At 47.6% G+C, this 14588-nt stretch overlaps 1 protein-coding gene across 1 annotated transcript; it reads right to left on the reverse strand.

The window, feature by feature from the left end:
• Positions 1-1156: 1156 nt before the first annotated feature.
• Positions 1157-14186, reverse strand: LOC310690362 (carbonic anhydrase 4-like). Its single transcript, XM_083469115.1, has 9 exons — positions 14031-14186; positions 11892-11976; positions 10693-10722; positions 9489-9653; positions 6203-6348; positions 3889-3978; positions 3632-3704; positions 3353-3534; positions 1157-1541 (listed from the first exon to the last, which is right to left on the reverse strand). The coding sequence occupies exons 2-9, from the start codon at positions 11965-11967 to the stop codon at positions 1353-1355; spliced, it is 951 nt and encodes a 316-aa protein (XP_083325241.1). The 5' UTR covers positions 11968-11976; positions 14031-14186; the 3' UTR covers positions 1157-1352.
• Positions 14187-14588: the final 402 nt, after the last annotated feature.

Here is a 14588-nt window from a genome sequence, read left to right on the forward strand (position 1 = left end):
GGAAGGGACCACAAGGGTCATCTAGTCCAACCCCCTGCAACTCAGGAACCTAGCAAGGACCCGCTGTCCTCAGAGTGATGCATGAGGATGGGCCAAGCGCTTTGGAGAGCCCTGCATAGCCACAAGATCCTTGCTGTGTGGGCTGGGAAGGTGTTAATTCACTGTTTCCTAGACCCAGCACCCGATGCAATTGCTTCGATTTTCCTCATGATAGGGCCAGACTTGAATCTGAACTCGTGTCTCCCTGGTCCTATGTCCAACTGTGTACCCACTATAACTCTAACCACAGTGGCTTAATATATCGGAGGACACCATGCCGCCACCACATTTTCCACACAAGGAGTACAGTCTCTGGGGAGCCCTATATGGCTTTCCCCAAGTTTTTCCTTGGCCTGAGGTAATTTTCCTCTCCATGATGGGCAGAAGCACCCTGAGAACAGTAGACCAGACTGTGAGGCAACCAACCAGGAATTAATATCTGGTTAAACTGAAGCAACTCTTGGTGTACATGATGTTTTGGCAAAATGTTTCAGCATTTGCATGTTAAAGAAATAAAAGAATAAGCTGCCTTTCTCACTACTGGCGGGACATAGGAACGCCTCCATTTTGTGTGGGGAAGGGCCAGGGGGACAAATCACAGTCAACTCCTAAACCCTGGGCTCAGTTTCTGTTAAAACACCACAGCACAATTACTCTTCACCTGAAATCTCATGAGTTTCTTCTGTCTACTGAGTGTGAGTACAAATTGAGTAAATGTAAGTTTAATAAAGTGGGACGCGGGTGGCGCTGTGGGTTAAAGCCTCAGCGCCTAGGGCTTGCCGATCGAAAGGTCGGCGGTTCGAATCCCCGCGGCGAGGTGCGCTCCCGCTGCTCGGTCCCAGCGCCTGCCAACCTAGCAGTTCGAAAGCACCCCCGGGTGCAAGTAGATAAATAGGTACCGCTTACCAGCGGGAAGGTAAACGGCGTTCCGTGTGCTGCGCTGGCTCGCCAGATGCAGCTTGTCACGCTGGCCACGTGACCCGGAAGTGTCTCCGGACAGCGCTGGTCCCCGGCCTCTTGAGTGAGATGGGCGCACAAACCCCAGAGTCTGTCAAGACTGGCCCGTTCGGGCAGGGGTACCTTTACCTAAGTTTAATAAAAGAAAACCAGCCATGGGTGTGAGTGGTAATAGAGGTGGTTTTAATTTTTCTAAGAAATACCTCATATGTGTTGTCATCAAAAGGGGAGGGGGAAGGGAAAGAATATGGTCTCCCTTATGAAACACACCACATTGAGAAATTATTGATTCTTGGGTCAGGAGATAGAACTCCCTGCATAGCTCAGATCTTTCAAGCAGAAGAAAACAGCTGCCATCAGTCCTTGCAATCCACACACTCTTTGGCCCCAAAACGATTGCCAGGGCATTGTGCCGGATCATACTCATTTAGGTTGAAGGCACTGATCCTTCGGTTGTTCAATGGTTGCACAGGACGGTAATTACGCCGCATACGCCGATTTTCTTCTTGGGTGGTAAAAAAGAGTGAGTTGATGAATTTCTTAAACTAGAAGGGAGAAAAACAGGAGAAATGGGAGGAGGAGGAAGAGGAAAGGAGAGTAGCACATACAAGCTCAGGAAACCCATGCAGCAAAAGGACCAGTGTCAAATGTCTAAAGTCGAACTTGAGTGCCTGGGGATCGAGGTGGCCTTCCGCCATGAAAGCTCTCTCCAAACGACTGTGAAAGGAGACACTGCCTACTGACCTAGAAGTTTCCGTTGCTGTTGCCAAGCCCAGATCTGTAAAGATTCTGTGTGGCCTCCTTGGAAGGTAAACCCTAACTCTAAGGAAAACCTTGTGCAGGAAGGACCCAACCTAGCCCGCTCACCGAAGCATTTCTGGAGATTTTGAGGTGTGCAAAGGAGCTCCCCAGAATCCCTTATAGCACCTCACCAGGGGACTTCCCTGGTGACCATGCTCATTCTTTGGAGAATGTGGCTCAGCAAGGTCATAGATAATCTGGGCTGCTAGTAAACTTAGTTGACATCCACACTGGATGTGCATGGCTTCCACCAGAGAATCTTGAGGACTAGTCTATTAAAGGGTGCAAATAATAGCTCTGCAAGGTGTAAACTACAGCCCCCAGGATTCTTTGGGGGAAGCTGTGTATTTTTGAATGTGTGTCAGATGTGTTTTAAATGTGTGGTGCAGATGCGCCCCACTATTGTGTGAGGCACTGGTGGGGCAGGACACATGAGAGTCTCAAACCAGGACTCCAACTGGGCCCCAGCACCTCACTATCTGTGCTGCCTAGCGTCACATTGTTCCTGCCACAAACCTTGCAGGCTGAGGTGTGTTTCTCAAAGGTACCTCCTAAGGGGATGCCCCACCACTTACCTGACAGAGCCCTCAGTCAGCTGGTCTCACAGACCAATCAGGTTCCACCAGGCCCAACAAGGGCAAGGTGTGGAACTAGGAGGCCAACTCTGAGCAGGCCCTATCTTACTTGTATGAGGAGAATCCTGTCAGGCTAAAACACCTGCTCCTCTTCCTCTACATTGTTCCCTTTGGAGTTTGACCCCCTGCCTTCTATCCTGGGTTACACTCTCAACCTTTGACTCTTCTGATGCCTGAGTCCTCAACCCTTTCCCACCTTGGACCATGTAATTCACCTTAACCCCTATCAAGATGAGAGCTGACTTCTCAAGGAAACCTGATTGCTTGGAGCTGGAACTCCTTACGAACTCTGAAATATTGTGTCCCTTTTGTAAGGGACTTTGGGATTGTACCATCTGATTTTACATCCTTATGAACTAACTAACTGATCACCTTCCACAACAATCTACAAAATATAATAAAAACAGCAAAAATGGTTAGGAAGCAGCATAAAAAAAACCAACAACCCAGAAATCAGTTTAAAAACTATATGAAATGGACAGCCAAGGCAGAGACCTATTCGCCCAGGTGGGAAAGCTTGTTGAAACAGAAACAGCCTCATCTTTTCCCTCAGAAAGTGCATATAATTGGCACCTGCTTCTGGTCAACAGAGGACTTTGTTCCACAGAGGAGGGGCTGCCACAAATAAAACCCTGCTCCAAGTTATTGTGGAGCAGGCGTCGAATTCCTTTGGGACTTGAAAGAGAAATTCTCCTGCACCTTGCAGTGACCTATTTGGGGTCGGGGATCGGAACGTGAGGGTGTTGTTTGTGGTGGCGATCTTGTGATCCGTGTCTGTTTCCTAAGAACCCACGAATCAAAACGCCTAGGCCTCAGTCCGCTCTGACCCCAGCAGGCTCCATTCAGTGAACCTAATGATTCAATCCCTCCAGCTGCCGCCACCCCCACCCTTCCTCAAAGAATAGATGACACCCACTCACCACATCGGGATGCACCTTGATGACCTTAGGAAAGACAAACCAGGTCACAGCTTCAGAGCAGTTGGGAGTGGTGAGGGAGCCCTGGTAGCGGTAATATATGTCCGTAATGTTATCGGTGTCTCTATCTCCTGGTCTCAATAAGTCCGAAAGAGAAAATTCCCCATTCAGTGGCACAGAGTTACCTGGGGAAAGACAAGAAAGGTGAGAGGCCTGGTAGAAAGAAAGATCCATTCATTTTCTAAGAAATGGAGGCAGGGTGGCGGAATGGGGGAACCTCACCTTTTTCTGGGATTCTGCGCAGGCTACTAGCCAGAAAATTCCATGCACCGTCAAAAGGAGCCTCAAAGGACTTCTACGGGGACAAGAAAGGTAATGGCATTCGTTACAGGAAATTATCTCTATGAGCTTCTTGGCCTCCTCCATTCCAGAGGGCTGAGCTCTAAGCAGCCCACAACAGCCCCCAGGGGGTTCAGGGGCTCCTGTACCAATCCAGCCTTTGACTGCACAAGCATGGGCCACTCTGTGCTGCTCCTCACCTGTATGAAGAATGCCAGGACAACAACTCCCTCTGGGTCCTTCGCCGCTTCTTTGGCGCTTATGCCATTTTTAGTGTGAACGACGTGGAGCTGGTGCAAGAGAAGGGAAAAGAAAGGGAAGGGAAAGTGAGAACGGTATTTCTAAATTATGCCAGAGAGAGAGCAGGAGTAAGATTCCTGGATTTAGTTCAGTGGGTAGCAGTGAACTATCTTGCTGGCCGCTCTGGATAAGAGGATGCTAGACTAGACTAGATGTGTCTTTGGTTCAATCCATCAGGTCTCTACTGAGTGCAAAGCAGATTCCCTACGGCTGAGCCACACGCCTTCCACATAAACTCAGGCATACTTGGAGTGCTGTTGCTCCCTTTGGAGACGCAAGCTATGATTAGCAGTTGTGCTGCCTCCTCTGGGAGTCAGTCTGCTCCCAAAGTACTCTGCTTGCATATTTGGCGTGGGTTTGAAAGCAGCACCAGATTCAACCCCATAAATCTCCAGGATGCTCTCTCATCCAAAAGCAACTAAACTCTGCATTGCCCATAGATTTATCACTGCTGTCAAGAGCACTTACAGCTGGTTATTGTATTGTATCCTCCTTTTCAGAAAAGCAATAGATTGCCCCAAGCCCTTGAAAAATAAGTAGCTATGTGTATTTTTTTAATCTGGCTGTTGTGTTCTGTAAGAGCTCCTTCAGATTATCGGAGCATTCATCCCTATTTGCTTGCACCAGTTAAACTATGCCAGGTCTTTTATTGAGCATGATTTTTGATTTGTTTACGGGGTGGTTTAATGATAATGAGTGTTCATCCTGCAACTCAATTTCCTTGTGAGGTGTTTACATGCCTTTCCCTTAATTATTAATTCATCCCACACTTTTCAATGCATTCCCTGTCACATCCCAAAGTACAAAACATCTGCTAGAAAGGGAATTGCTGTGTTAATCCACTTCAACTGTGCAAACCTAAATTCTAGGATGCACTTGAATCCCTCCTGCATGATACTGATAGCCCAAAGTAAGGTTACCAGACGTCCCCATTTCCCGGGGACAGTCCCCAGATTTACAAATCAGTTCCCTGACAAAATCCACTGAATTCGACTGAAGTTGAAAAGTGACCCCGGATTCACAGAAAAAAATCTGATAACCTTAACCCAAAGGCACCCTTACTCCCCCAGCTAGCCTAGGAGCAGTGACATCATATGTTTGCAAGCACGCTGGCTGCTGAAGAGGAAGGTCTGCCCTGGAATGTTTGCCTTTTTTGCTCAGTGTTTCTCAGAATTGGATAGGGAGATACAGTATATAAACAAGCGAGAGCCCAGAGTTTCCAGGAGCCTTAACTGCAGCCTTAGTGGAATTCTTAAAAAGTGAGCAAGTGTGGGCTAACCTTTCCTTGATGCAACATTGCATAACCTTCCTGCAAACTAATCAAAATGAGCGCTCATCAATAAACAGCCAATATCATCTAACCTCCCCACGAACTTATTGGAAACAATTCAAGATGAAGGCTCAGTAAACTAGCCATCTGGCAGTGGCAGACCTTGGGGTCTCAATTTTCAGTGACACCCTGTGTGACACCAAAATTCAGTGACCCTTCGCCTTTTGTGCTCCATTCCAAATCATAGCTGCAGCGTCCCCTGCAGCATCTCTGAGGCTCCGCGCCCAAACCAGTCTGCATCTGGAAGTGGCCAAGATCTAAACGGCCTCAGTCCAGTGTACCTGAAGGAGCGTCTCCACCTCCATCATTCTGCCCGGACACTGAGGTCCAGTGCCGAGGGCCTTCTGGTGGTTCTCTCGCTGCGAGAAGCCAAGTTACAGGGAACCAGGCAGAGGGCCTTCTCGGTAGTGGCTCCTGCCCTGTGGAACGCCCTCCCACCAGATGTCAAAGAGAAAAATAACAACCAAACTTTTAGAAGACATCTGAAGGTAGCCCTATTTGTATTTTAGTGTTTTGTTGAAAGCCACCCAGAGTGGCTGGGAAAACCCAGCCAGATGGGTGGGGTATAAATAATAAATTATTATTATTATTATTATTATTATTATTATTATTATTATTAAAATTAAAAAAGCACAGCCTGAACACCAGAGAGCGGAAAACGACATTTATAGGTCCAAGGCAGCAGAACAATAATATTTGGGCTAAAATGCTCAGCTGCTGTGTACTGCAGCTCCCATCAGCTCCAGCCAGCATGGTCAACTGTGGGGGTTGATGGGAGTTGTAGTCCGCAAATGTCCGCAGGGCACCACCAGGCTGGCTACCCTAGTCTGCCCATTTGTTGCTCACTCTCACCGCTGCTTCCCCTGCTCTCCCAGATGGCTCACCTCCATTGAGTAGTGCTGGCCATTAATGGCATGTTCTGAGCCTGCGTGGTGGTTGGTGCCGAAGTGGAAGTGGAAGGACTTCAGGTGGTACTTGGCCGGGAGGCTGGGGCTGGAAACGGTGGCTCCTTCCTTCATCTCAACATCAGCTGCAATGGATCCAAGAAACAAAGCAAGCGTTGAGTTGAGATGGCTCCTTTGATTTTAAAAAAGAATAATGTTTCCAGGATTCCCACCACCAGCGAGGCAAAATGCTGAAGCAGAGTTGGCACCGGGGCTGGTCCATTGTTAAGAGATGGCTCATGTAGTCAGAACGGTGTGCTCAGAAAAGACCAGACTAGGTGGCTGTGTGTGGGCTCTATACAATTAAAACACATTTCCACTCCCTGAGAATCCTGGGAGCTGTAGTTTGCAAAGGGTGCTGGGAATTCATAGAATCATAGAATTGTAGAGTTGGAAGGGATCCAAAGGGCCTTCTAGTCCAACCCCCTGCAATGCAGCAATAAATTGTAGTTCAGAATTGTAGTTCTGTAAAGGTTAAGCTACAGTTCCCAGGATTCTTGAAGGAGAAGCAAACACACTTTAATTGTGCATTAAATGTATTGTGCGTATGCATGTGGTGTTTGGGAAGGCAGGTCTGTTAGGGAGTCATTCATCCAGAAACAGGAAAAGGATTCCAGAACGGTCGTATATAAGTGGGAGTGGCACTCTGAGCACGCACAGCTTCAGCTGGAAGTGCCAGTCAAAGGAGAACTTTCATTTTCGCTTTTTGCAGACGACTGAGCAACAAATGCTGTCTGCAAACTGATGCGTCATGACCACCAATAGATTGTGTCTGCCTAGGTCGTTCCCAAAGAGGAAGAGGGACTGAAGCTTATGTATGCCGTTACAGCTATTGCTATAATGATTGTAAATAGTGCTATCGTGATGCATTTATGACCAGTCAAGCAGTAAATCACTTGACTGAGTTTTACAGCGTCTGTGGGTGTTTCATCTCAAAGTGTAACTTCGGTTGCTGACCACTGCTTCCAGAAATGCTGCTAAATGGACGAAAGCTGCTAACGAGATGCCTACACATGAGTATTCTCATGCAGCAAAAGTGTGATGGACTGTGACCTTTAATAAGGTCTCCACTGAATATCTAAAATCAGGGGCAGGGGAACTTTCTAGCCCAGCAATCTAGATCTTTCTGTCTCCACCACTCCGTCAGCCAACTCTGCCATCATAATGACATCTGGTGATTGACAAGTGGGTGATACCACCCACGTGTCAAAGTTTGCCTGCGGGGGTGGGGGAGGGGAGATAGTAACCGTGCAGGATTCAGGTAAGCAAGCAAGCAGGATTGAACTCCAAGTGCATCAGCTGATAGTCCTTCTTTCTGTAGGACTTAGGGATGTGAAATAATTCTTCCCCTCCCCCAAAGAGCCAATCCAGTCATATGTCAGTTATGGGACAGGTAGACATCAGGGGCATGGCAGGTGGGTGTGATTAAGAGAAAATGGCCTTGCGGACCAAATGCCTAAAATGTATTTTGGAAGGGTGCAATTTGGAGGGAAGAAGTGGAGGGGGGGGATGAGTGAGCTTATCCATTCACCCCATCCACCACTTTCCTCGCTCAGCTGCTTCCCCCCCTTCCCTCCCCCAGCTTGGTTTTGCTCTGTGCTGATAGGACAGTCTAGTTCTGCAGCGGCTTAAGTAGTTCTGTGACGTCTTTCGATTTAGGAAATCATCAAAGCTTATTTTTCAAGTCTCCTGAATTTGTAGTTGTGCATTTGCTGATGCCGTGATCCTACGAAGTACTGCAGGGCCAAACTCCTCTTCTTGGCAAATGGTTTTATCTGCATCTTAGATTATGTACAGACGGTTTAATAACACCAGTTGTTCGCTGCCCTTTAACTGATGGCTGGCTATAAAGAAGAGAGACAGGAACCTCTGTACGTCATAGACAGAGTACATGTCAACTTCTCTCTCCCTGGGGCCAGTTTACCTATGAGATTTTCCTTACCCAATATAGTCTTGCTCAACCCCTTTGATATGCAGCACTGGCCATGCTACTAGGTGGTACATGACACCCATTCTGCACTTGTGAGGAATCTATATTTTAGTGTGGCAGCCGCCACACTTGCAAACACCCTGACTACAGTGGTACCTCGGGTTAAGTACTTAATTCGTTTCGGAGATCCGTTCTTAACCTGAAACTGTTCTTAACCTGAAGCACCACTTTAGCTAATGGGCTACACTTGATCTTAGCCAAAAGGCCGAGAAGCGATGCCACCACTTTAGCTAATGGGGCCTCCTGCTGCTGCCGCTACGCCGCCAGAACACAATTTCTGTTCTCCTCCTGAAGCAAAGTTCTTAACCCAAGGTACTATTTCTGGGTTAGCAGAGTGTGTAACCTGAAGCGTCTGTAGCCTGAAGCATATGTAACCCAAGGGACCACTGTATTGACATCAGGCAGGCGCTGTCACTGTACACGTTTTGGAGAATGCTAAAACCTTTTTCCATTTAGACAAGACTACCCAGATATGTGGGGAATCGGGTGGCGCTGTGGTCTAAACCACTGAGCCTCTTGGGCTTGCTGATCAGAAGGTTGGCGGTTCGAATCCATGCAACGGGGTGAGCTCCTGTTGCTTGGTCTCAGCTCCTGCCAACCTAGCAGTTCGAAAGCACACCAAAAGTACAAGTAGATCAATAGGTACCGCTCTGGTGCGAAGGTAAACAGTGTTTCCGTGCGCTGCTCTGGTGTCAGTGTTCCTTTACACCAGAAGCGGCTTAGTTGTGCTGGCCACATGACCCGGAAAAACTGTCTGCGGAGCGGACAAATGATGGCTCCCTCAGCCTGTAAAGCGAGATGAGCGCCACAACCCCAGAGTCGTTCAAGACTGGACTTAACTGTCAGGGGTCCCTTTACCTTTACCTTTTTACCTTTTTACCCAGATATGTAGAATGCCGCCATGCATTTTAAAATCTGTTTTCATCTTATTGTTGCTTTAAAAGACTTGGCAGAGCCCATTTAACTGGTGGCAGCAACCTTCCAATCCACCACCCTCCAGATGTCTGGGATCCCCGCTCCCATCAGCCCAACAACTTGGCCAATAGTCAGTGATGATGGTAGCTGTAGTCTAGCAATGCCACTATCTGGGTCTCCCCACTGTGTTGAAGCATAGCTGTGAAGCCACCAGCTCCCATGGAGACACAGAGAATAACGCGCCTGCGGTCAGAGTCCCAATTTCAAGACCCTTCCCAATGCCTTCCACATTGCCCGCCGTTGCTTGTCGCCTATACTTACGGTAGTCCCCTTTGTTCAAAAGCTCTCTTGGCCTCCAACGGTCCTCATAGCCGGACAATGTCAAGGGACCCAGACAGGAATCAGGCTGTGTATACCTGGTGACAATGTTGATGGGAGACTGCTTCTTGCCATTGCACTGGCCCAGGCGTCTCCATGTAGGGGGGCCTAGGGAGAGGGAGGCAGAAGCAGGTGTGGAGCCAGCGAGGAAGAGGAGGAGCCCAAGGCAAAATTGAGTATTGCCTTCCCTTTGGACAAGACAGCTTATCGAAGCAGAAAGGGTGACTGTTGGCCTTCCAGTACCATATAGACACGCACTCTATTGATTAATCTGGGAGTCACGACCTGATCCTGCACACCCAGTCTTCCACAGCAACCAGCATCTTCACTCCAACCATAATTGTGGACTGAAGTTGCAAGGGTGGGGAAGAATTCGCTCTTCTGAGAATTGGGAAGGGTATCATTCTAAGGAAGGGCTGGGGAACTGGTTTTAACCTCAGGTTGAAGGTGTCACTAAAACAAAAACATTTTCTTCCTTCATCCTAGCAGGAGTTTCTGGAATCCTACCAAACTGAGCAGGGTTTGACACCCCCCCCAATTGTCAGCTGACGAGCAAGGGGTTAAATCCTGCTGCTCTGGCTGTGCACACCTCTTCGCTGCTGGAAGAAGATTTAACCCCGCCCTCCTGAGAAGGTGTCCTCCCACCCGTGCAGGATTTAACCCCACCCTCTCAAGTGACGTCAGCTGGTGGGCGGTTGGGAAGGTGGCTTTGTGGGTCAAACTCCAGCTTCTGGCCGGCAAGGATTGGCCAATAGGCTGGAGGTTCCCCATTCCTGGCCTAAACTCTAATTTGGATTGAACAGCTGCTCAAATTCCTACCCATTTGTCCCACTTCAATATGGAAAACTTGGAACTGCCAATAGGGAACCAGGAACCAATTGGGAATTTCAAACTGGCATTGTTGAATTGGTGGCCTAGTTTGTGCTGAGGCCTCTTTCAGGCTGAATATGGCTCAGCCCAGCTTCCTGCCTAGCAGATTAAACAGGCTGCTCTGTGGGAATGAGAGTTTGAAGCCCCATTAGAGAGGCCTGCTACCCTTTCTGTGCCTCAGCGATCGAACCACACTACTGGAGAGAAATAGTCTTTACTTCTTACACTGGGAGATACTGAGCTTGTGGATGAAACCAAGGAATGCTGTTTTGCTTACCACAGCTTGGCTTGTCATAGCACCATTTCTCTGTAGGAGAGAGAGAGAAGTGTTAGCAGATGGGAGTCCGTAGAGAAAAGAAGCCCGATAACACTTTACTGAAAAAGAACAACAACAGAGGTTTTGTCTTTCTCAGTACAAGCCTTATACTTAGCAGGAAGACATTCAACCAGGCACACAGAGAGGAAAACTCCCTCCAAACTACACAGCCAATCAGAGTATGTGCTACCTCAGTGAAGATATTGCAATTCTGCTTGGTTACTAAGCAACACCTCCACCCATCACCCTCTTGGCTAGTTGACTTTAACATTAATATAATTGACCCTTAAACTACAAACTGAATGACCCCTGCACTTCAAACAAGGGCAGAAATTTTGTATTATATTAGAGACTTGAGAATATTGCACACACATCTTTCTGCCTTATTTCCGTCTATAGGCAAGAGAAGACCGGGGCTGTTTATTGTTGCCACTGTATGAAGTGAAAGCAGCTCAGCTTCACCCAACTTTCTGGCCCCCATTACAGCCATTTCTTACCTCCACTTTTTCCTGCTCTACACACAGAGACAGAGGGAGATGGGAGAGAATTTCATTTGGTTAGTATTTTTATCTGAAACCCCACCCCACCCTTAATTGCATTTTCCATAATAGTAAGTGAGCTGGAACACAACTAGCTTTCTACATTCACACCTCTCTGAATTTTGTAATGCAATTCTCCAAACAAATAATGTGGAGGAAAATGAGTATGTTGGGGAGAAAACATGGATCCAAATGCATCGGTTTCCTGTCCTTTCTCTGGTTTAACACGAGATGATAAGATTGCAGAACCCAGTAAATCCCCAAGGACTGATGCAACACTTTCTTCCACGAAACTAATCCGAAACTCTGGCCCCATGAGCCAAAGAAATGAGCCCTGGACTCTGTGAACCTTGAGTCTCCAACCAGAGACCCATTAACAACACATCCGCACCATACATTTAAAGTACTCTGATATCACTTCCCCCAAAGAATTCTGGGAGAATTCAGTCATGGCCTCCCCCAAAGAATTCTGGGAGCTGTGGTTTGTTATGCATAATGAGAGTCACTAGGAGGCCCCTTATCCTGAGTTACAATTCTCAGAGCAGTTTAACCATCAAATCCTTCTTCCCGGGGAATTCTGCGCTCCAGAATTTACCGTCGTACTTTGCCGCAGAGGCTTACCTTCACAGCTAACATAGGATCCTCCCAAGAGCAGCAACATCAATAGATGTGTGATTGGTTTCAGTGTGGGAGCCATGATTGCTACCTGCGTAAAGAGGGCATGTTAGCAAAAGACTTCTCCCACTCAGCCTTGTCCAACCCTCAGCACCAAAGCAGTGCAGGTGCCAGCCCCGTTCACAGTCACTCTCCTCGGCTATGTGATCAGTGTCGCAATTTAGCATAAGAGCAGCCCTACTGGATGAGGCCCAAGGTCCACCTAGTCCAGCATCTTGTTTTCACAATGGCCAACCAGATGCCTCTGGGAAGCCCAGAAACGCAACAGGACCTCTCCCTCCCCACGTGTGATTCCTAGTGGCTGGTAGGCAGAGGCACAACATCTTCAATAGTGGAGGGGGAGCACTGTCCAGGGGTGGACTTTGGCTTCTCAAATTTCAGAGGCGCCCTGCGTGACACTAAAATTCAGGACCCTCTCCACCCCACCTGCCTCTCACGCTCCCTTCTACATCATTGTTGTTGTGCTAGCACCCAGTGCAACCGCAACAGTTGTGCCATCCCAAATCCACCTCTGCCTTGTCTGCCTCCTCTTGGAATTTTCAGAACTCTGATGCCCAACTATGAGCCAGCTTATCTAAGGCAGAACAATTGTCTTAGATCGACACCAGCCCATGCATGAAGTCTCTCATCCATTTACTTATCACCAGGATCTCCTATGTGCTAATTAGCTCAACAGCAATTAACTTCAAATTTCACAACATCAAATTTTGAATGCGGAAGGTTAAAGGGAACAAAAGGCATTCACGTAATATTTCCATATGCCCTTATGCAACTTGGAGCGGCCTGAGGGGAAGTTTGGGTAGGATCCTTGTGGAGTGATCAGCCTGGGTGCCCCTGGCTGATCAGGGGGTCACAGAGCTGCTATATTATTATTATTATTATTATTATTATTATTATTATTATTATTATTAGATTACCCCTGCTTTTCAGCCATGATTGGTTCCCAAAGTGACCTACAGCAATTAAACAACATATAAGAAGATACCAAGGCTGGATCTAGACACATCAAATATGCTTTTCAGTTTAAAGCATTGTAAATTGAAACAGGGAAAAACGGGACTCTACGTTGCCATCTTGGTGGCACAACGTTATATTGCACATGCAATGTACTGTATTTTTTGCTCTATAAGACTCACTTTTTCCCTCCTAAAAAGTAAGGGGAAATGTTTGTGCGTCTTATGGAGCGAATGCAGGCTGCGCAGCTATCCCAGAAGCCAGAACAGCAAGAGGGATTGCTGCTTTCACTGCATAGCGATCCCTCTTGCTGTTCTGGCTTCTGAGATTCAGAATATTTTTTTTCTTGTTTTCCTCCTCCAAAACTAGGTGCGTCTTGTGGTCTGGTGCATCTTATAGAGTGAAAAATACAGTATACAAATCACTTTAGAGCTGAGTCCCCAGTATAAAATATTGAGAGCACATTGAGTACAGAACCATAGGAAGGGACCCTGAGCATAGTATTTTACTGTGTATAGTATTTTACTCTGACACTGTCAATTGATGGCATTATCTAGGTTCCAGGAGCCTTCCTCCAGAAGGAAGGTGGAGGGAGGAGATGCGGAGAGAATCAGGGCTTGGCTGGAGCTGAAGAAAGCATCTCACAAGAGCAACCTCTTCATTGATCTACACCAAGAATGGGGAACCTGCAACCCTCCAGAAATGTTGCTGGACTTTAACTGTCGTAATCCCCAACCATTAACTACACTGACTGGGGCTGATGGAGTTGGACAATGACTGGAGGGACACAGGCGTCCCATCCTTCATCTACAGCCTATGGCTTCTAGTCAGAGAAAAGCATTTGGGAGACACCAAAAGGTCCTCCCATCTGGCCCTACACTTACCCAAGGGCAGCAGCATAATATACCCACCCACAACACATACGCAACCAGGCTGTGCAAGCTTCTAGACCCCATTGTGCCACAAGCTGAAGGCTGGGGGACTGAAGAGAGGCACAGACCAGGAGATCACATTATGAGAGACAACAGAGGAGGAGGAATTGGCAACACACACACACACACACATCTTGCAAATCCTAGAGATTCTCCTGCCCTTGATCTCTACACCAGGAGAATGCCTCCCCGTTCTTACCTTCTGTACCAGAGTCGCCCTGCGTTGTTGCCGAATCCTCTGGGAGTTGCTTCTTTCCGGAGATGTACTACTTCAATTATGGGCCCCTCCCCACAGAGGAGGGGAGCAGTGGATGAGAAAGATGGGTTACCCAAGGGTGGCAATTGGACACACCCTGTAGCACAAGAGATACCTAGTTGAGGACAAGACAGATAGGCACTCAAGAGGAGGTGCCAAGTGCGGTGATGAACAGGTTGACAATGTACTCTATGTGCACTTTGCATACGGCAAGGAAGTCATCATATATAAAATTAGGTGGCTGGTCATCTGATTTTTTAATTGAGAAATCTCTCTCTCTCTCTCTCTCTCTCTCTCTCTCTCTCTCTCTCTCTGACATGTCATATTTGACGTTTTGTTTTTAATTAGTTTGAGACTTCAGAATATAGAACATTCCCTATCAGGGTCATCTGCTTGGTGCAGGTGCGATCTGTTCCATTATCATCAAGTGGGAAAGTGCTGGTATTTAGGAAGGATGGTCCTGCTTTACCATGAAGTATCGTGAAGCAGCGGGACACAGGT

This window comes from Podarcis liolepis, assembly GCF_965112155.1.
Source record: "Podarcis liolepis genome assembly, chromosome: 13".
Lineage (NCBI taxonomy): Eukaryota > Metazoa > Chordata > Lepidosauria > Squamata > Lacertidae > Podarcis > Podarcis liolepis.

Excerpts from the sequence above, each read along its gene's own strand:
- LOC310690362 (XM_083469115.1), bottom strand. The coding sequence starts at position 11,967 with ATGGCTCCCACACTGAAACCAATCACACATCTATTGATGTTGCTGCTC. Across the intron at positions 3,705-3,888 it reads TCCTGGCATTCTTCATACAG|AAGTCCTTTGAGGCTCCTTT; the intron begins GTGAGGAGCAGC and ends TTGTCCCCGTAG. Across the intron at positions 1,542-3,352 it reads TCAAGGTGCATCCCGATGTG|TTTAAGAAATTCATCAACTC; the intron begins GTGAGTGGGTGT and ends TCTCCCTTCTAG.